Genomic DNA, 20,126 nt, shown 5'->3' with positions numbered 1-20,126 from the left:
TGACGGCACAGCAGAGTCACTGCATCACTGAAACTATTCCAGCAGACAGAAGCATCAGACACACCTGCACACACCTTACCTGAGTTTAATAAGATGCTAAAAGTAAGAATTTCCTGTTCTGCAAGTGTGTGTGTTTGTGTGCACGATGTCTTTGATTTTGAATGAATAAACTTTAATCTGTTTGTTTGTTGAGAAAAACGCTAAGCCCCCGCCCCCTCGCCATATCCCCTGCAGGGTGTGTTTCCCCGTGCAGATCAATCAGCTGCCCCGAGAGTCTCAGCTAACGGTGGTGCTGTACGCCAGCCCTCTGCCGCCCCCCGGAGGAGCTGAGGAGAAGGGGAAGCAGCGGCGCAGCATCGAGGCGCTGGGCTGGGTCACCATGCCGCTCTTCAACTTCAGACAGTGAGTCACATGACACTCAGACACCATCCATCCACGCAAACCTCAAACAGGCGGATGAAGAAGAAACTGAATAAGTACTGTCGGATGTTATTCAGCCGTATTCAGGCTTTATGTTTGATGTGATACCCAGGAAAATACTACGATACCATTCTGATAGCATTAAAAGTAACGCAGCATGTGGTCCATTTATCTGAGGTCGGTGCTGGTGCTGCGCCACAAAGTGATGGGCGGTGTTTACACTGTAGTGAATGACATGCTGATCTATAACGTGTGAAATGTTTCTATCGGGTCACTCAGAGAGTGAGGGTTACAGTAATGTAAGAGTGTAGGGTAGAACACAGAGCAGGTACAATAACATGCTCAGAGTTAAAGGCTCCGCCCAGGTTAACGGTTGTGTAACGCTGTAGTACTCAGTATTGTTGAAATCCTTCAAAAAGACCTCAGGGTGGCTCTGTGTTGAGCCGCTGACGAGGGGAGGGGCTGCGCTGAGCCGCTGACGAGGGGAGGGGCTGCGCTGAGCCGCTGACGAGGGGAGGGGCTGCGCTGAGCCGCTGGTGAGGGGAGGGGCTGCGTTCAGCCGCTGGTGAGCATGTCCTGGTCAAAAATGACTCCAAGGTTCCTCACAGCGTTACTGGAGGCCAAGGTAATGCCATCCAGAGTAAGAATCTGGTTAGAGACCATATTTCTAAGATTTTCAGGGCCGAGTACAATAACCTCAGTTTGATCTGAATGAAGAAGCAGAAAGTTAGCGGTCATCCAGGTCTTTATGTCTTTAAGACATTCCTGCAGTTTAACTCATTGGTGTGTGTGTTATCTGGCTTCATGGACAGATAGAGCTGGGTGTCATCTGCATAGCAGTGTAAATGTATGCTATGTTAGGGCTGCTCGATTATGGCAAAAATGATAATCACGATTATTTTCACTGAAATTGAGATCACGATTATTTGACGATATTTATTTAACCCTTTAAGACCTACTATAGAACCAAGTCCACCAGAGCTTATATTATATATATATTTTTTTACATGCTGTAGTGCCATTTGTGGGAGCATTTCAAGTTGCTATACATCAATACAACTGTTATAGCCCATATTTTAATAATATGTATGCATTAAGTCCATAGTAATTACATAAATTGCAAAAAAGTGCAATAAACTACAAAAAAAATTGAAAATCGCTTTTGTTTTGTTTACATATATTTCTACTTGGAGAAATTTAAGAGGTTTATCCCTCAAAACTTTAAATACAATAAAGTTACAAAAAATAGTTTCCCACCACAGGAAATTTATTTTGAGTGTCTTCATAGTTTTATTTTGGAGATACAGCAATTTTTATATACTGCAGGAAAAACAAAAAACAATCCTATGATGCAAATTTGCAAAGAAAACAGCATGTGCATCATTTCACTGTGGGAAGTGTTACGAACAGCTGATAGGAACGGCAAAGCGTGTTTCTGGAATATTATGTTTTTGTTCCTGCAAGAGCTTTTTATGCAATTTTTGCAAAGCTATATGTGGAAGGAAACCGTGACCGAGGACAAGCTGATGGCATCAGATGTAAGTACAACTCCTCCGGTTTCATATGCAAAACAAATTATTGCGCTAGCTTACACAGTTCAGGTTCTACAGGGATTTAAAAATAGTTACGCAAAACGGAGCGTGCTGCTCTGACCGTCTTTAAAGGTTTAACAATGACTTTAAAAAATAATATAAAATAGTGTGCAACACCACTGAAGTTTTTTTTTTTTTAACTCTTTTCAACCAACGGCAGTCACTCTCCAAATAACTTCTGCTTAGCTTTCCGAGCTTCCCTCGGGTCCTCTTAATCAGCGGTCTCCAACCTTTTTTGCGCCACGGACCGGTTTATGCCCGACAATCCGGTTGTTCAGTCTGACGTCACTAGCCGTGTCTGGGCCTAAACTCCGCTGCAGGTCCATATATCAAACGATCACTATGGCATTACTGAGAGTTGAAAAACTGTCTAAAGTCTTTCATCTTTAATAAAATGATCAGCGTTCTGCTCTACCAGGTGTAACAACTGAGTTTAACATCCAGGCATCCATGAAAACGGAATTTATGACATTTAACGGAGTTAGAAGTTAGCAGGGAGTTAGCTCGCTAGCTTCTATCTAAATACAATATAGCATGTCCTGACTGCGGGGTTTTGGAAACAAATTCAAACGTACAGCTCTGTTATCACTTCCAGCATAAATGAAGACAGAAACTAAACAGCAGTGACGTTTGTAGGGTTACTGAAGTTTGGCTAGCTGGTATATAATGATGTGCTACGTGACCGCTAGCGACACAGCTATGTTAGCATAATATAAACAAGCTAACTTTTTTTCCACTGGATAAAAGTTAACGTGAGTGTTCTCGGTGGTCAGGAACAAATGTAATCGCATGGCAGGATGCTGTAAAAGGTCCAAACTTCAGCCAGGAGAACAACTGAGATAATCCATCCACAATACGAGGTTAGTCATTCATATACTGCTGCATGGGCTGGGCTGTAGTTACATCCTAAGGTTTTAAAAACTGAGCTTAAATAAATGATTAGTGGTAATAAAAGCCGAGGGAGGTCAACAGTGATCACTGACTGTTTTAGGAGCTTTTTGAGATCAAATAGAAGAAAATACAAAACATTAAACATGTTAACAACACAAAAGCCATATTAAACGCAGACTACTTTAGACCCGGAAGTAGGATTCGTCGCGTCATCACTGAACAACCGGATATTTTCACGGACCGGCCTTTAAGGTGTCGCGGATAAATGAGGGAGGGGCTAATAATCGGCTCAGTCATTTTTAATGATCGTTGAAAGCCCAGATCGTAATCGTGATTAAAATTCGATTAATTGAGCAGCCCTATGCTATGTCTTCTAATGATGCTGCCTAAGGGAAGCATGTATAATGTAAACAGAATTGGTCCTAGCACTGAACCCTGTGGAACTCCATAATTAACCTCAGTGTGTGAAGAGGACTCTCCATTTACATGCACAAACTGGAGTCTATTAGATAGATATGATACAAACCACTGCAGTGCAGTACCTGTAATACCTACAGCATGTTCTAATCGCTCTAATAGGATATTATGGTCGACAGTATCGAACGCTGCACTGAGGTCTAGCAGGACAAGCACAGAGATGAGTCCACTGTCAGAGGCCATAAGAAGATCATTTGTAACCTTCACTAAAGCTGTTTCTGTGCTGTGATGAGCTCTGAAACCTGACTGAAACTCTTCAAATAAACCTCTGCAGATGATCTGTTAGCTGTTTGACAACTACTCTTTCAAGGATGTTTGATATAAAGGACAAAATGAAAGCTACGCTTTCCCCTGTGGTGTGTCCATCCTGATTTTTTTTTTTTTTTTCCTCTCTTTTCATTTCATGCTCACAGCTGAACAAACAAATGTTTCCTTCAGTCCTGCAGCTTCCTACACAGGCTTTGTGATGTCATTTCCTCCCAGGAGCAGCTCGCTTCCTCACATTTACCTGAAAGTAAAGTGGAAAGAGAATGGAAACAGATTCTTCATCATCATCATCTTTATTGTGTGTGTGTGTGTGTGTGTGTGTGTGTGTGTGTAGCGTGCTGACGTGTGGCAGGAAGTTGCTGGGTCTGTGGCCTTCAACCCCGGGGAGGAGCGGAAACGCCCGAACAAGTTCGCCCAACTTCAGCCAGCCGGACAGCGTCATCCTACAGGTGAGCGCTGCCACAGCTGCTAGCACCTGAATAGTCTGTGACATCACAAACCTGTAGCATTTTGAGCAGTTTCATCAGCTGTTCAGGCGACGTTTTCATTGTCACCAGTCACCAGGATGGGTGATGAAACGTGTCTACTTACCTGTGTACTGGATGCAGGTGTGCCCCTTTCTTTATTTATACACTCAGTTCAGCTGAGGTCAGACCTGCAGGTATCTGAGGCCAAGAGACTAGCATGTGTGTGTCCTTGCTTCCTCTCAGGTGGACTTCCCCACATCATCCTTCGAGGTGCGCTTCAGCACGCCGCCTCCTGCAGACTTCTGCCCTCAATACAACTTCTCCAGACTGGACACCATCAGCCAGATACAGCTGCAGGACGTCCTGCACAAGAAGGCCTTCTTCTGGTCAGACACACACACACACACTCTCTCAAGGGCTGTATCCCAATTCAGGGTCTGCAGCCTATAAGGCTGCATTTTAAGGACGATTACGTCACAGCGACGCAACAAAGGCTGTCCCAATTCAAAGGCTGCTCGAAATGCGGCCCTCAAATGCGTCCTTAATTTCTCCGGATTTGAAGGATGGGTCGGTGTAGCCTTCATGGCCCAACATATCCCAGACTTCATAGTGCGGCAGTGGGTGTGGATGATTTTGTCGAAAAAAACAGCGGACAGCTGAAGCGGAGCGGCCGAAGAGTAAACTTTTAAAAGTAAGTACTGAATATGACGTCACTTATTTATGTGCAAATGTTTAATAATGAAGAACATTAAAACATTACTGTTGGCCACATGTCGGCAAAGTTATGTGACATTAGTGACATTTGTACTAACTTGTTTTAAAGCCTTTAAATATGCGCTGTTCAATAGCTGAGCTTAATCTTACAGAGAATCTGATGATTTCATGGATAATTAAAGTCAGTCATATATCCACAAACACAACAAGCTGAAAGTCAGTGATGCTGCTCGGTTTGCAGTCCTGAACATCACGACACAAGCAGGATTCACTGCACTGTTAATGTTAGCTGTGTTATATTGCTGCCTCTGTTCGGTGGTGTCAGCCGAACGGACTTTAACGTGTGTTTGAACGAGCTGACGGTTCACTCGTTAAGCTGAAAGAAAGATGCTTTAATCACAGCAGTCACACATGTGTCCACTGCACCATCTGGAACTCTTCTTGTTTACACTCGTAATAACACAAACACTAAATCCTGCTTCTCTGTGCTGTTGTGTAGCAGTGTGTAGACCTGAGACTGTCACCTGTCTGTCTGTCCTGCACTCTCTCTCTGTTTCTTTCTCTCTGATTGTGTAATAAAAGTATGAACATGTGTTTATAAGTTACACTTGTGTTTGAATCCTGCAGCTTATCACACATTTGATTTCCATGTGTGACGACTGCAAGTGTCCAGAGTGAGGACAGACTGAGGGACCCACTGCTGCACATCATCTGTGAGGCTTTGCACCCCTGATGATCCACCAGGACAAACTCAGCAGTGTGTGAGGAAGAGGAGGAGGAAGAGCCAGCAGCAGCTGACAGATGGAGAGAATAGACAGACTGTTCCCTGTTTGTGAAGGACTGCTAGGAAAGTTTAACATAACTGTCTGTGCTGAATCAGTCTTATTAGGTAATGTTCAAATAATGTGATCATCCCAGTGTTTCCAGTGTGGGAGAAAGTACTCAGAGTACTCAGGGCCTTCAAGTTACACACCATGAAAGGCAGCAACAAGTTTAATGTTCAGAAACCTAAAGTCTGTATCAGCAGCAGGATGGAGCTAAAATAAATGTTGGTTTCAGTTCTATGAAGCTTTGAGTATTTTGGATCAGTAGCTGCTGTGTTTGTTGCATCATATTGCTGTAACTGTTTATATGCTTTATATATTCTGAGCTAAGTTGATCTATAGTGTTACATCATATTCTATAAGGATGTTATGTGTTTGTAGACTTTCTGCCCAGTTTGACCCATTTAGCAGACGTCAGCCTGTTTAAGGCTCTGATATCTATTCTGTGTGACTTACAGCAGTTATGACATGGTCTGATTTTCTCACCCAATAAAGGAATATTTCATATATCAGTCGACTCTTCATTCTATCAGACACAGTTATCACAGCTCCTACATTTGCTTTTTACACATATATGTAAACATTGAGACAAATTTAGTGATGCCAACATATTAAACGAACAATATTTGACTCTTCTATATAACACATCTATATATACACTGTCACAGATACTCGTCTTTGAGTGAAGATTTAAGGTGATAGGAAATATAAATAACTGCAACTTGAATCTTTGACCCAGAGTTCAAGCTCTGCTGTAATAAATCATAATAATCTGACAATACTATAATATTGGCCATATTATATTTACATTACCACAGTGAGATGACTTTAGTCTCATGAACAACATCAGCTCATTGTTATTTACTAGCTAATCTTAAACGACTGTTCAGCACAGGAATGAAGCCCAACAACCATGTTTTTACTGTGGCCTCAGCCTCAGATACTCAGCTAATCAAAGTGATGTCTTAAACAAAATTAACTTAAAATCTATTTCTCCTTCATTTCTGTCACACAAAGCTGTATGAAACGTTTCTCGCAGTTAGTATCATGGTTGAGGCAACCTGGGCAGCGCGACGGAGGCTAGACCGTCCCATTTCACAAGCCTCTCACTTCCGGCCTCAGTGGTCTTTGAGTACGCGGCCCTTATGGACCGGTAAGGCTGCAGACCCTGAATTGGGATACAGCCATGTTCTGACTGGGATTAGTCCATAAGCATTAAGTTCTGAGGGGCGGGCCATAGTGGCGCTGAGGTGTGGTGAGACTGCAGCTGTGTCTGCAGGTTGACGGTGGAGGACAAGCGTCTGCTGTGGGAGAAGAAGGCCTTCTGTCAGGCTGAGAGCGCCGCGCTGCCTCTGGTTCTGGCCAGCGCCCCCTGCTGGGAGTGGGCGTGTCTGCCAGAAATCTACGCCCTGCTGAGACAGTGGGCCTGCCTGGGTCACCTGGACGCCCTGGGCCTCCTCCATGCCTCGTACGTTCTCTGCTCGTTTCTGTCTCTGCTGGCAATAATGTCTGAAACAGGTCGTGGTGGTGATGGTTTGTTATCGCCTCGTTGATGTAGAACACGGGCAGCTCTGTTCTTCAGGTGTGATGATAACAATAATGAAAAAGTTCTCACCAGCTGAGTGTGACATCATCGCGTGTGCTTCAGGTTCCCAGATCAGGAGCTGAGGAGGACGGCGGTCCAGTGGATGGATTCCATCTCCGACCCGGAGCTGCTGGATTTCCTGCCTCAGCTGGTACAGGTAAGAGGTGGAAGTGCAGCAGCTGGGCAGAGCAGTGGGCGTTGATGTCTGTAACCTCTCTCTGTGTCTCAGGCTCTGAAGTACGAGTGTTACCTGGACAGCTCTCTGGTTCGTTTCCTCCTGCGGCGAGCCATCGGGGACATTCGCGTCGCTCACTACCTGTTCTGGTGAGTCCGCCCCCGAGTCCACTTCAGTCACATCTAGCGTCTCTGAGCTCAGCTGCTCATGTCTGTCTGTGTGTGCGTCAGGCTGCTGAAGGATAACCTCCAGGACAGTCAGTTCAGTGCTCGCTATCAGCACCTCCTCGCTGCGCTGCTGTGCTGCGTTGGTCGGGGCCTCCGGGAGGAGTTTGACCGGCAGTGCTGGCTCGTCTCCATCCTCGCCAGGGTGGCTCACAAAGTTCGAGAGGCGACGCCGTCCAGCAGACAGGTAATGACGCCGCCGACGGTCCAGATGACTCGTTCACCGGATCAAAACTAAGATCAAGATTCATGCTGTCGTGTTGGGGGGTCCTGCTGTCCTCTGCTCAGTTTGTGTCAGAGGGCAGAAAGCAAACGTCCGGTGAGGCGTGTTCGTTCACCTGTAACACACCTGTAAAACTGAACCATCGCTCCAGTCTTGAAATGATTTGATTATTTTAAAAAATAAGGCTTTTCAGCTGCTCCCTCATTCACAGTGGATACCAGGTCTCCTCTGACTGTGTAACACCTGCTGAGCCGCCATTACTTATGACATCAGCGTTTGAGGTCATCAACAAAGAGTTCATGTAGAGTGCAGATAGTCCAGCAGGGGGCAGCACAGACTACAGGGTTCGTACGGGTGCTTGAAATCCTTGAAAATGCTTGAATTTTAATGTTGTCTTTTCAAGGTTTGAAAAGTGCTTGAATTTCAGATGTGGTGCTTAAAAGTGCTTGAAAGTGTAGCTGTGTTTCATTCACCACAAATAACTGATTGAATCGTTTTCTGATCAGATAGAGAAATAAAATGAGTCGCAAAATGTGAAAGCAAAATTTCCCCGCCTGGCTGCCTTGCGTCTGTTTCACCGTGTGACCCCGCCCCTCCCTCGGACAGTCGGGGATGAGTGCGCTAACATACCTGTAGGTCGCTGTTTTAATGGGTGTTTGATGGAAAACAACAATGGCGGAGTTTGCGCTCTCCAGCATGATAGGTGAGTGCTAGTAAATAATTTTCCAGTACGTGTACGTTACACACGCTATTTTAAAATTAGGATTATTATTTTGCTATCAAACTCGCTGGAGAAATGATTGAAACCATAGGTGGAGCCAGACATTTGAAACACCCGGGGTTTAGCCCTAAAGGGAGTATGTATGTGGGATTTTTATTTTATTTTATTTATTTATTTTTTTTGGGGGGGGGTGTTAGAAATGACTGAAAGATTAATTGGCTCTGTTTTGAGTTTTGTTCAAAAAAGAATGACTTCATATAGGGAAATATATAAAAAACACCCAGCACGCCCCTGCGGGCGGTTTATCCTTCAAGCTCGGGTCCTCTACCAGAGACCTGGGAGCTTGAGGGTCCTGCGCAGTATCTTAGCTGTTCCCAGGACTGCGCTCTTCTGGACAGAGATCTCCGATGTTTTTCCCGGGATCTGCTGGAGCCACTCGCCTAGCTTGGGAGTCACCGCACCTAGTGCTCCGATTACCACGGGGACCACCGTTACCTTCACCCTCCACATCCTCTCGAGCTCTTCTCTGAGCCCTTGGTATTTCTCCAGCTTCTCGTGTTCCTTCTTCCTGATATTGCTGTCATTCGGAACCGCTACATCGATCACTACGGCCGTCTTCTTCTGTTTGTCTACCACCACTATGTCCGGTTGGTTAGCCACCACCATTTTGTCCGTCTGTATCTGGAAGTCCCACAGGATCTTAGCTCGGTCATTCTCCACCACCCTTGGGGGCATCTCCCATTTTGACCTCGGGACTTCTAGGTTATACTCGGCACAGATGTTCCTGTACACTATGCCGGCCACTTGGTTATGGCGTTCCATGTATGCCTTGCCTGCTAGCATCTTGCACCCTGCTGTTATGTGCTGGATAGTCTCTGGGGCATCTTTACACAGCCTGCACCTGGGGTCTTGCCTGGTGTGATAGACCCCAGCCTCTATGGATCTTGTACTCAGAGCTTGTTCTTGTGCTGCCATGATTAGTGCCTCTGTGCTGTCTTTCAGTCCAGCTTTGTCCAGCCACTGGTAGGATTTCTGGATATCAGCCACCTCCTCTATCTGCCGGTGGTACATACCGTGCAGGGGCCTGTCCTTCCATGATGGTTCCTCGTCTCCCTCCTCTTTCTTGGGTTTCTGCTGCCTGAGGTATTCACTGAGCACTCGGTCAGTTGGGGCCATCTTCCCAATGTATTCTTGGATGTTCCTTGTCTCATCCTGGACTGTGGTGCTGACACTCACCAGTCCCCGGCCCCCTTCCTTCCGCTTAGCGTACAGCCTCAGGGTGCTGGACTTGGGGTGAAACCCTCCATGCATGGTCAGGAGCTTTCTTGTCTTTATGTCAGTGGCTTCTATCTCCTCCTTTGGCCAGCTTATTACCCCAGCAGGGTACCTGATCACGGGCAGGGCGTATGTGTTGATGGCCCGGATCTTGTTCTTACCATTCAGCTGACTCCTCAGGACTTGCCTGACCCTCTGCAGGTACTTGGTGGTTGCAGCCTTTCTAGCGGCCTCTTCATGGTTCCCATTTGCCTGCGGGATCCCCAGGTACTTGTAACTGTCCTCTATGTCTGCAATGTTGCCTTCTGGTAGTTCAATCCCCTCAGTTCTGACTACCTTCCCTCTCTTTGTTACCATCCGACTACACTTCTCCAGTCCGAACGACATTCCAATGTCATTGCTGTATAGCCTGGTAGTGTGGATCAGTGAATCGATGTCTCGTTCACTCTTGGCATACAGCTTGATGTCATCCATGTACAGGAGGTGGCTGACAACTGCTCCGTTCCGTAGTCGGTATCCGTAGCCAGTCTTGTTAATGATCTCACTGAGGGGGTTCAGGCCTATGCAGAACAGCAGTGGGGACAGAGCATCTCCTTGGTAGATCCCGCACTTGATGGTAACTTGTGCTATGGGCTTGGAGTTGGCCTCTAGTGTTGTACGCCACATCCCCATTGAGTTCCTGATGAAGGCTCTTAGGGTCCCATTGATCTTGTACAATTCTAGGCATTCCAGTATCCAGCTGTGGGGCATTGAGTCATAGGCCTTCTTGTAATCAATCCAGGCAGTGCACAGGTTGGTCAGTCTGGTCTTGCAGTCTCGGCTGATTGTTCTGTCTACCAGTAGCTGGTGTTTTGCACCTCTGGTATTCTTGCCAATTCCTTTCTGTGTCCCGCTCATGTATTGACCCATGTGCCTGTTCATCTTAGCCGATATGATGCCTGACAGGAGCTTCCATGTAGTACTGAGGCAGGTTATTGGTCGGTAGTTGGAGGGGACCGGTCCCTTCTTGGGGTCCTTGGGGATCAGGACCGTCCGGCCTTCAGTTAGCCATTCCGGGTGTCTTTCGTTAACTAGCAGCTGGTTCATTTGTGCTGCCAGACGCTCGTGGAGTGCAGTCAGCTTCTTCAGCCAGTAGGCGTGAACCATGTCGGGCCCTGGTGCTGTCCAACTCTTCATACTGGAGACCCTTTCTTGGATATCTGCCACTGTGATGGTTACTGGACCCTGTTCAGGGAGGTCGCTGTGGTCTGCCCTCAGATCCTCTAGCCACTGAGCATTGCCGTTATGGGTTGCATCCTTCTCCCATATGCTCTTCCAGTATTGCTCCGTCTCCAGCCTTGGTGGTGCTGTTCTCTTATTGTTCCCTTGCCACTGAGAGTACACCTTTGCTGGTTCTGTGGAGAACAGCTGGTTTATTCTCCTGCCTTCTATCTCTCTGGTGTACCTCCTCAAGCGGCTGGCCAAGGCTGTGAGTCTTTGCTTGGCAGTTTCCAAGGCCTCAGGTATGGACAACTTGCTGTATTTCTTAGGCACCTTCTTTGTCGCACCTTTCTGCAACTCCGTTAGTTGGCTAACCTCCCTCCGTGCTACTTTGATCTTGCCCTCTAGCCTCCTTCTCCATGGAGGGTACTGCCCCTTGTGGCTGTTCAACTTGTAGCCAAGCATCTCACTGATCACTGCTGCCGTATTGTAGATCAGCTTGTTAGTGTCGGTAATCGTGGTTGTAGGTATTGCCCGTAGTGCTGCATTAACATCATCTAGCAGACCTTCTGAGGGTACTTCACGTAATCTTGGTAACCGGCTACGGGGGATCCAGGTTTCAAGCTTGGCCATGATCCTATTTTTCAGGGGTGATGATATCTCCCCCCTGACCTGGCGTCCTGACTCCTCCTTGCCGTAGCATTTGTGTTGTACCTCGTCAATCTCTAGCTGTGAGAGCAGTCCCTTCTTTCGAATGTTGGAACACTGAGCTACTAGTTGTTTCGCCGTCATTGTGGATGTTGGGTATCGAAGAATCCATAGGTCCCTCATCCTATTCATGTAGCCCCTTCCGCCGGGGTTACTTGCGTAGTAGCATTCCAACAATGCCCTGTTTTCGTCCCTTGCCCACCGATGCCTTCTTGTTCCAGTAGCCCACTTTTCGTCAGGGTGCCCTGGTTCCTCAACACCTGACGCGGACCTTGTTGATCCGGGCGACGTCCGAGCCGGCATGCCTTCATATTTATCTGTCTCGCTCATGTCTGCGGTAGGCTTGCTTAGCATAGGGGGTCTAGCCTTAGGACCCTTACTGGATACAGACGCCCCAGGCAGGAATCGAACTTGCGATCCTCTGTTCCAAAGGCGTGTAGTTTAACCACTACGCTATCCAGCTGCTCTATATATATATATATATATATATAGTTTTTATATATATATATATATATATATATATAAAAATAAATAAAAACTAGTTTTTTAATTAAGCAGAACAAAGTCGGGGCTGTATCAAGACACGAGGACTAAACCCCAATTCAACCAGACCCAGAACTGATCCTGAATTAAAACAGGACTACAACAGTTCAAAATCAGGACTACTGAGGACTTAACCAAGACAGAACCACAATCAGCACTAGATGATAGCAGCACTGAAAATCATCATAGACCTGCACTACACTTATTTTTTTTAATTGTACCAAAGTACACTATTTAGATTGAGAAAAGTTTATATAATTATTTATCCTCGTTGTGTAAACACGCTGCAAAACTTAGTAAATATAGAATTTGAAAAATAACAAACCTAAAAAGAAACACTAGGTACGAGATGCATGAGGACCTATGATACGGTGATACTTTTGGCAAACAACCATTAAACTAACATGTGTGTCTCACCTTCTCTCTCTCTCTGTTCTGTCCTCGTTCTCTCTCTCTCCCTGTTTCTCTCTCTCTCTCTCTGTTCCTCTCTCTCTCTCTCTCTCTCTCTGTTCCTCTCTCTCTGTTCCTCTCTCTCTGTTCCCCTCTCTCTCTCTCTCTCTCTCTCTCTCTCTCTCTCTCTCTCTGTTCCTCTCTCTCTCTCTCTCTGTTCCTCTCTCCCCCTCTCTGTTCCTCTCTCCCCCTGTTCCTCTCCCTCTCTCTGTTCCTCTCTCTCTCTCTGTTCCTCTCTCTCTCTCTCTGTTCCTCTCTCTCTCTCTCTGTTCCTCTCTCCCCCTCTCTGTTCCTCTCTCTCTCTGTTCCTCTCTCCCCCTCTCTGTTCGTCTCCCTCCCTGTTCCTCTCTCCCCCTCTCTGTTCCTCTCTCTCTCTCTCTGTTCCTCTCTCCCCCTCTCTGTTCGTCTCCCTCCCCCTCTCTGTTCGTCTCCCTCCCCCTCTCTGTTCGTCTCCCTCCCTGTTCTTCTCTCCCTCTCTGTTCCTCTCTCTCTCTCTGTTCCTCTCTCCCTCTCTTCCTCTCTCTCTCTCTCTGTTCCTCTCCCCCTCTCTGTTCCTCTCTCCCCCTCTCTGTTCCTCTCTCTCTCTCTGTTCCTCTCTCTCTCTGTTCCTCTCTCTTTCTGTTCCTCTCCCTCTCTGTTCCTCTCTCTCTCTGTTCCTCTCTCTCTCTCTGTTCCTCTCTCCCCCTCTCTGTTCCTCTCTCTCTCTGTTCCTCTCTCCCCCTCTCTGTTCGTCTCCCTCCCTGTTCCTCTCTCCCCCTCTCTGTTCCTCTCTCTCTCTGTTCCTCTCTCCCCCTCTCTGTTCCTCTCTCTCTCTCTCTGTTCCTCTCTCTCTCTCTCTGTTCCTCTCTCCCCCTCTCTGTTCCTCTCTCTCTCTCTCTGTTCCTCTCTCCCCCTCTCTGTTCGTCTCCCTCCCCCTCTCTGTTCGTCTCCCTCCCTGTTCTTCTCTCCCCCTCTCTGTTCCTCTCTCCCCCTCTCTGTTCCTATCTCTCTCTCTCTCTGTTCCTCTCTCCCCCTCTGTTTCTCTCTCTCTCTCTCTGTTTCTCTCTCTCTCTCTGTTCCTCTCCCCCTCTCTGTTCGTCTCCCTCCCTGTTCTTCTCTCCCCCTCTCTGTTCCTCTCTCCCCCTCTCTGTTCCTATCTCTCCCCCTCTCTGTTCCTCTCTCTCTCTCCCCCTCTGTTCCTCTCTCTCTCTCTCTGTTCCTCTCCCCCTCTCTGTTCCCCTCTCTCTCTCTGTTCCTCTCTCCCCCTCTCTGTTCCTCTCTCTCTCTCTCTCTGTTCCTCTCTCTCTCTCTCTGTTCCTCCCTCTCTCTGTTCCTCTCTCCCCCTCTCTGTTCCTCTCCCTCCCTGTTCCTCTCTCTCTCTCTGTTCCTCTCTCTCTGTTCCTCTCTCCCCCTCTCTGTTCCTCTCTCTCTCTGTTCCTCTCCCCCTCTCTGTTCCTCTCCCCCTCTCTGTTCCTCTCTCTTTCTCTGTTCCTCTCTTTCTCTGTTCCTCCCCTTCTCTGTTCCTCTCCCTCTCTCTGTTCCTCTCTCTCTCTCTGTTCCTCTCCCTCTCTCTGTTCCTCTCTCCCCCTCTCTGTTCCTCTCTCTCTCTCTCTCTGTTCCTCTCCCTCTCTGTTCCTCTCTCTCTCTCTCTGTTCCTCTCTCCCCCTCTCTGTTCCTCTCTCTCTCTCTCTCTGTTCCTCTCCCTCTCTGTTCCTCTCTCTCTCTGTTCCTCTCTTTCTCTGTTCCTCCCCTTCTCTGTTCCTCTCCCTCTCTCTGTTCCTCTCTCCCCCTCTCTGTTCCTCTCTCTCTCTCTCTCTGTTCCTCTCTCTCTCTCTGTTCCTCTCTCTCTCTCTCTGTTCCTCTCCCTCTCTGTTCCTCTCTCTCTCTGTTACTCTCTCTCTCTGTTCCTCTGTCTCTCTGTTCCTCTCTCCCCCTCTCTGTTCCTCTCCCCCTCTCTGTTCCTCTCTCTCTCTCTGTTCCTCTCTCCCCCTCTCTGTTCCTCTCCCTCCCTGTTCCTCTCTCCCCCTCTCTGTTCCTCTCTCTCTCTCTCTGTTCCTCTCTCCCCCTCTCTGTTCCTCTCCCTCTCTGTTCCTCTCCCTCTCTGTTCCTCTCTCTCTCTCTCTGTTTCTCTCTCTCTCTGTTCCTCTCTCTCTCTCTGTTCCTCTCTCCCCCTCTCTGTTCCTCTCCCTCTCTGTTCCTCTCTCTCTCTGTTCCTCTCTCCCCCTCTCTGTTCCTCTCTCTCTCTCCGTTCCTCTCTCCCTCCCTGTTCCTCTCTCCCTCCCTGTTCCTCTCTCCCCCTCTCTGTTCCTCTCTCTCTCTGTTCCTCCCTCTCTCTGTTCCTCTCTCTCTCTCTGTTCCTCTCTCTCTCTGTTTCTCCCTCCCCCTCTCTGTTCCTCTCTCTCTCTCTCTCTCTGTTCCTCTCTCTCTCTGTTCCTCCCTCTCTCTGTTCCTCTCTCCCCCTCTCTGTTCCTCTCTCTCTCTGTTCCTCTCTCTCTCTCTGTTCCTCTCTCTCTCTCTGTTCCTCTCTCTCTCTCTCTGTTCCTCTCTCTCTCTCTCTGTTCCTCTCTCCGTCTCTCTGTTCCTCTCTCTCCCTCTCTGTTCCTCTCCCTCTCTTTCTGTTCCTCTCCCTCTCTGTTCCTCTCTCCCCCTCTCTGTTCCTCTCTCCCCCTCTCTGTTCCTCTCTTGCTCTGTTCCTCTCTCTCGCTCTGTTCCTCTCTCTCTCTCTGTTCCTCTCTTGCTCTGTTCCTCTCCCTCTCTCTGTTCCTCTCTCTCTCTCTCTGTTCCTCTCTCTCTCTGTTCCTCTCTCCCCCTCTCTGTTCCTCTCTCTCTCTCTCTCTGTTCCTCTCTCTCTCTGTTCCTCTCTCTCTCTCTCTGTTCCTCCCTCTGTCTGTTCCTCTCCCCCTCTCTGTTCCTCTCTCCCCCTCTCTGTTCCTCTCTCCCCCTCTCTGTTCCTCTCTCTCTCTGTTCCTCTCTCTCTCTCTGTTCCTCTCTCTGTCTCTCTCTGCTCCTCTCTCTCTCTCTCTGTTCCTCTCTCTCTCTGTTCCTCTCTCCCTCTCTCTGTTCCTCTCTCTCCCTCTCTCTGTTCCTCTCTCCCCCTCTCTGTTCCTCTCTCCCTCTCTCTGTTCCTCTCTCCCTCTCTCTCTCTCTGTTCCTCTCTCTCCCTCTCTCTGTTCCTCTCTCCCTCTCTCTCTCTCTGTTCCTCTCTCCCCCTCTCTGTTCCTCTCTCTCCCTCTCTCTGTTCCTCTCTCCCTCTCTCTGTTCCTCTCTCCCCCTCTCTGTTCCCCTCTCTCTCTGTTCCTCTCTCTCTCTGTTCCTCTCTCTCCCTCTCTGTTCCTCTCCCCCTCTCTCTGTTCCTCTCTCTCCCTCTCTGCTCTGACAATCATCAAATATACAGTTGAAACCAGATATTTACTCTTCAGATAAAAACACTTTTTTAATTGTAACATCAAATCAGACTAAATGTTTATTTTTTAGATAAATATAAAAACACATTTGTTAACTTTAAGAGTAAAGAGAGAAACTGTCTGTGTTTCTTAATTGCAAATGGCACCAAATTGTATTCAAACTGAGCCACACTTATGGAGCTCCACAGCTCTGTTCCTGGTGTTTTGTTGACATCTCTTGATGTTCCCATGTCACAGAAACAGGCTCTGTGTTTTGCTCTCCTGCATTTGATGAAAGTGATAAAAATAGAAGCTCTGTCTCTCTTTATTCTGACATTTAGCTAATTCAAAAGATTTTAAATATTTATTTATCCAAAACAAAACAAGTTTACTCTAAAATGATGTTGTACAGTAAAAAATGTTCTTGTGTTTTCCATAAAGTGTAAATATCTGGTTTCAACTGTGAATATACTGCTGTGTATAGAAGTTCCTCTTGTTTTGCATAGAAATATACTGAACAACATACAAAGCATAATATATAAAATAACATCTACCAGAGTTTTTCCTTTGAAAGAAGCTCCTTATGTCCATTCTTGTATATCAGTGCATTACTGAAACAGATTTATTTAGCCGTGGAGGGAAACAACTGAAAATATAAAATAAACACACATGTAAGCTGAGACTCTCAGAAACAGCATTGTTGTTGTTCGGCTTTTCATTTCACCATTTGCTGATTCACTTGAAGAACGAGTAACGTAAACGTATCAGTTTGATATCAGTCTTTCGTGATACACCGTCATATTTACATTATTTGTACAGCTTTGGTACCTGGTCGAACTTCAGTTCTCTGCCTGGCTGTCTTGTTTTTTTGGATTTGACCCTGAAACAGGCGTCTGAACCCTCAGACTCATACTGTGTGTGTGTGTGTGTGTGTGTGTGTCTCTGTGTCTGTGTGTGTGTGTGTGTGTGTTCAGTGTGTCCTCAGAGACAGTCTGGAGGAGATGAAGCAGTTCTTCTCGGTGAACAGCAGCTGCAGGCTTCCTCTGAATCCAGCACTGCTCGTCACCAGCATCAACATCCAGGTACGCACACACCTTAAAGACAGGAGACACGCCCCCAGCTGGCGTTTGTACCTGATTGGACAAAGTTAATCTTCCTCTTCTGTGGTTTCCAGTCCTGCTCGTTCTTCAACTCCAACGCTGTCCCTCTGAAGTTGTCCTTCCAGAACCGGGACCCACTGGGAGACAACGTCAGTGTCATCTTCAAGGTGACGCCCCTTACTAGTGATCCCAGACACAGCGACCTCTGCGAGCTGACCTTTGACCCCGGCTGTTCTCTTTGTGTGCAGTCAGGAGACGACCTGAGGCAGGACATGCTGACTCTGCAGATGATCCGCATCATGAACAAGATCTGGATCCAGGAGGGGTTGGACATGAGGATGGTCCTCTTTAAGTGCTTCTCCACGGGGAGGGGCCGAGGTGAGCACGGACACACCTGTCCTCAGGTGTGACAGAAAGGAGTGCGTCCTGTCCTCAGTAGGGCCGGGTATTCTCACTGATTTCTAGAATCGATTCGATCCACAATTTGATTCGATTCAATTTGAATCGGGGAAATTTTGCCTCAGACAGTCAGAAATATTATAATTCTGATCACTTATCAGCACATATCCATATTTTATATCTATAAAAAGAAAGCTGACACTGTGAGACTTTATCACAGGTGTGAGCGTCGCAGCAGAGGCCTTTGTGTCAAAGTAGCTGAGGATGAAACAGAAACAGGTGAAGGAGGTTTTCCTGGTCTGGGATTTTATAGCAGATGACCCTGAAAATATTGTGCAGTCAAAAACGAAGTGAAGCAGAGTTACAGAGGTTTGATTACAGACAGCGTTTTGCAGTTTGGCTTCATTTTAAAAAGTTTAAATATGTTCAGCATTGAACAGCAGAAATGAGGCTTGTCAGAAGTAAAACAAAACAAAAAGCAGCGGCCGACACCGTGGACTGTTGGGTAATAAGCAGGGGTGGGTTTGGATTATCGATTTAGAGAGAGGGAGAGAGAGAGCTCTACGTGAAGTGTGATTTTTATCGTGGTGGAAGCAGTCAGAGGGATTCATGACGATGTTTATGTGAAGCTAAATATGAAGCGTAGTTTGGATCGTCTGTGGCTGCTGGTTCAGTCGATGTTGTTAGCAGATATAAAACCTGCAGCTTCAGAATCAGCGAGCTGTCGGCTTTCAGCCCCGACCGTGTCCATGCCGTCGGGGGCGACAGCTCGCCGATGCGTCGGCGGGTCGAGCTTTGTGTTTACGTCTTTGTGCAGAATCGTGTTCCTGCTCTCATTCACTGTTTCAGCTGTTTGGTGGTTGTTGAAATTTGTGAGGTTTAACCTGAGATTCTGGCGTTTCGGGCAAAATAAATTTATATTAAAAAAACGCTTCAGGATTTTAATGAATCGATATCACGTAATCCAAGATCGATTTAATCGATAAATCGATCATCAAAACCCGCCCCTAGTCCTCAGGTCTGATTGACGTGTGTGTGTGTGTGTGTGTGTGTCCACAGGTGTGATTGACAGGTGTGTGTGTGTCCTCAGGTGTGATTGACAGGTGTGTGTGTGTCCTCAGGTGTGATTGACGTGTGTGTGTGTGTGTGTGTGTGTGTGTGTGTCCTCAGGTGTGATTGACGTGTGTGTGTGTGTGTGTGTCCTCAGGTGTGATTGACAGGTGTGTGTGTGTCCTCAGGTGTGATTGACGTGTGTGTGTGTGTGTGTGTCCTCAGGTGTGATTGACGTGTGTGTGTGTGTGTGTGTGTGTCCTCAGGTGTGATTGACAGGTGTGTGTGTGTCCTCAGGTGTGATTGACAGGTGTGTGTGTGTGTGTGTCCTCAGGTGTGATTGACAGGTGTGTGTGTGTCCTCAGGTGTGATTGACGTGTGTGTGTGTGTGTGTGTCCTCAGGTGTGATTGACAGGTGTGTGTGTGTCCTCAGGTGTGATTGACAGGTGTGTGTGTGTCCTCAGGTGTGATTGACGTGTGTGTGTGTGTGTCCTCAGGTGTGATTGACAGGTGTGTGTGTGTGTGTGTCCTCAGGTGTAATTGACAGGTGTGTGTGTGTCCTCAGGTGTGATTGACGTGTGTGTGTGTGTGTGTCCTCAGGTGTGATTGACAGGTGTGTGTGTGTCCTCAGGTGTGATTGACGTGTGTGTGTGTGTGTGTGTGTCCTCAGGTGTGATTGACAGGTATGTGTGTGTGTGTGTCCTCAGGTGTGATTGACGTGTGTGTGTGTGTCCTCAGGTGTGATTGACAGGTGTGTGTGTGTCCTCAGGTGTGATTGACAGGTGTGTGTGTGTGTGTGTCCTCAGGTGTGATTGACGTGTGTGTGTGTGTGTGTCCTCAGGTGTGATTGACAGGTGTGTGTGTGTGTGTGTGTCCTCAGGTGTGATTGACGTGTGTGTGTGTGTGTGTCCTCAGGTGTGATTGACAGGTGTGTGTGTGTGTGTCCTCAGGTGTGATTGACAGGTGTGTGTGTGTCCTCAGGTGTGATTGACAGGTGTGTGTGTGTGTCCTCAGGTATGGTGGAGATGATTCCTCACGCTGATACTCTGAGGAAGATCCAGGTGGAACACGGTGTCACGGGATCGTTCAAAGACCGCACTCTGGCCGACTGGCTGCAGAAACACAACCCCACTGACGAGCAGTACGATAAGGTAACGTACGCGCACACTTTTACACACCTGTACACACCTGTCGGTGTGAGACACTCCTCCATCTGCTCTTTCAGGCCGTGGAGAACTTCATCTACTCGTGCGCCGGTTGCTGCGTGGCCACCTATATCCTGGGAATCTGCGACCGCCACAACGACAACATCATGCTGAAGACGAGCGGGCACATGTTCCACATCGACTTCGGGAAGTTCCTGGGACACGCCCAGATGTTCGGGAACATCAAACGGTAAGAGAGAAGCAGATGTTCACCTGTCCTGTCCTCGGTTCACCTTTATAGCTGACTACCTGCT

General features: G+C 47.5%; 1 protein-coding gene across 2 annotated transcripts in view; it reads left to right on the top strand.

Annotated features, from left to right (window-relative positions):
• Positions 1–20,126, top strand: part of pik3c2b (phosphatidylinositol-4-phosphate 3-kinase, catalytic subunit type 2 beta) — a 48,066-nt gene that overhangs the window by 14,741 nt on the left and 13,199 nt on the right. For both annotated transcript variants that reach the window (XM_085457844.1, XM_085457843.1), the window contains exons 13-24: positions 235–402; positions 3,982–4,096; positions 4,358–4,500; positions 6,932–7,120; positions 7,301–7,394; positions 7,467–7,561; positions 7,643–7,823; positions 17,093–17,200; positions 17,293–17,385; positions 17,467–17,596; positions 19,682–19,818; positions 19,893–20,062. In XM_085457844.1, the coding sequence (XP_085313970.1) occupies positions 235–402; positions 3,982–4,096; positions 4,358–4,500; positions 6,932–7,120; positions 7,301–7,394; positions 7,467–7,561; positions 7,643–7,823; positions 17,093–17,200; positions 17,293–17,385; positions 17,467–17,596; positions 19,682–19,818; positions 19,893–20,062 (1,623 nt within the window). The remainder of the gene's footprint in view (positions 1–234; positions 403–3,981; positions 4,097–4,357; positions 4,501–6,931; positions 7,121–7,300; positions 7,395–7,466; positions 7,562–7,642; positions 7,824–17,092; positions 17,201–17,292; positions 17,386–17,466; positions 17,597–19,681; positions 19,819–19,892; positions 20,063–20,126) is intronic.

The sequence above is a fragment of the Copadichromis virginalis genome, linkage group LG5 (assembly GCF_057382275.1).
Source record: "Copadichromis virginalis isolate Kocher_CV1m ecotype Utaka linkage group LG5, C_Virginalis_male_GT1.1, whole genome shotgun sequence".
NCBI lineage: Eukaryota > Metazoa > Chordata > Actinopteri > Cichliformes > Cichlidae > Copadichromis > Copadichromis virginalis.
This window is presented reverse-complemented; position numbering and strand designations above follow the sequence as displayed.